The 1,190-nt window shown below is 41.6% G+C and overlaps 1 protein-coding gene across 1 annotated transcript; it reads left to right on the top strand.

Moving 5' to 3' along the window:
* Positions 1–57: 57 nt before the first annotated feature.
* LOC109509479 (coiled-coil domain-containing protein 39-like) lies at positions 58–1,179 on the top strand (the record flags this gene model as incomplete). Its single annotated transcript, XM_019859323.1, has 3 exons — positions 58–298; positions 366–525; positions 1,073–1,179. Coding segments are annotated over exons 1-3 (327 nt in total), but the record flags the coding sequence as incomplete, so codon positions are not given.
* Between the last annotated feature and the right edge of the window lie 11 nt (positions 1,180–1,190).

Below are 1,190 nucleotides of genomic sequence, written 5' to 3'. Positions count from 1 at the left end.
AAAAAAAAAAAAAAAAAAAAAAGATGGCTAAATGTTGAAACAGAACCTTACAAAGTCCAACCCAGGTTTTCTTACGGCTTTCTATTTGGAATTTCGACTTTGTTGACAACATTGCGTTGGGTTCGCACCTGAAGCACAATTTCTTTTCTTAATTGCCATCCTCTCTAGTCTGGAACTGAATGTAAAATTGTCCAAGATTGAAGCCACGAAGAAGCATTACGAGGTTGTGACCTTTACGATGGCAGCCGAAGAGGATGACGAGGACGCCGTCAAGTCTCAAGCTCACTACATTGCCAAGGTAAGAAGATGGGAAACGTCGCCATTTCTTCTGGCACCGTCATGGAGATGCCACTCTCTTCCACTAGGCCGCGCTAGAGAAAGCCGAACTCAAGCAGCGGGGAGAGTGTCTAAATAATAAAATCCGCAAGGCCCAGCAGGAAAATAAAGCTCTGGAGAACACAACTCTGTTATTCCACATCAGCAACACCGGATTTCACACAACAGTCGTCAAAGCGAAAGAAGCCAGTATGTAAACTTGACGGTAACGTTCTTATCGCTGGCAATGATTCGTGAGAATAGTTTGCTTGTAAAACCTTTGATCTTGTGTGATTGTCCCTTTTTGCCCCAATACTGTTTCCCAAGTTTCTCTACTGATAGAAACCGTTCAAACTTAACATATGCAGTGGTGCCAGACAGCCAATATACTTAAAGGCATGTTTTTGTGTCTATCGGTAGAAGTGCATTATGCCGCCCCCTGGTGTCCAACGCTCACACATCCAAAGGAATGGCACAATGTCCATTGAAGTGAAGAAAAAAAGAAGTCGTGAATTCCCATGCATTCCTTACACTCTTTAATTGCCATTTCTGTGTTTTGGGTCAACTGTAATCGTAAAAAATGTGCTTTTTATATTTTAAAATACATTACAAAAATGTTGATATTTCAGAGGGCATTCTGAAACGGATTCATAGCATTGCCATTCATTTCACTACGAGTGTTGAGATCTCTTAATTATAAATGTGAGAGTAAGAAATTGAGAAAAAGATAAATAATAGATGTGTGTTTCCACGTCAGCTCCAGATTATCAGGAAAAGTTCAAGCTTGAAGAGCAGCTGCAGGTAGCCGAGGAAACGCTGGGGTCCAAAAGGCAGATGGCTAAAAAGCTTCGTGAGGACCTACAGGTACTGCAAGC

This window comes from Hippocampus comes, unplaced genomic scaffold, assembly GCF_001891065.2.
Source record: "Hippocampus comes isolate QL1 unplaced genomic scaffold, H_comes_QL1_v1.1 C16911660, whole genome shotgun sequence".
Classification (NCBI taxonomy): domain Eukaryota; kingdom Metazoa; phylum Chordata; class Actinopteri; order Syngnathiformes; family Syngnathidae; genus Hippocampus; species Hippocampus comes.
Note: the sequence above shows the minus strand (reverse complement) of the source record. Positions and strands in the feature narration are given on the sequence as shown.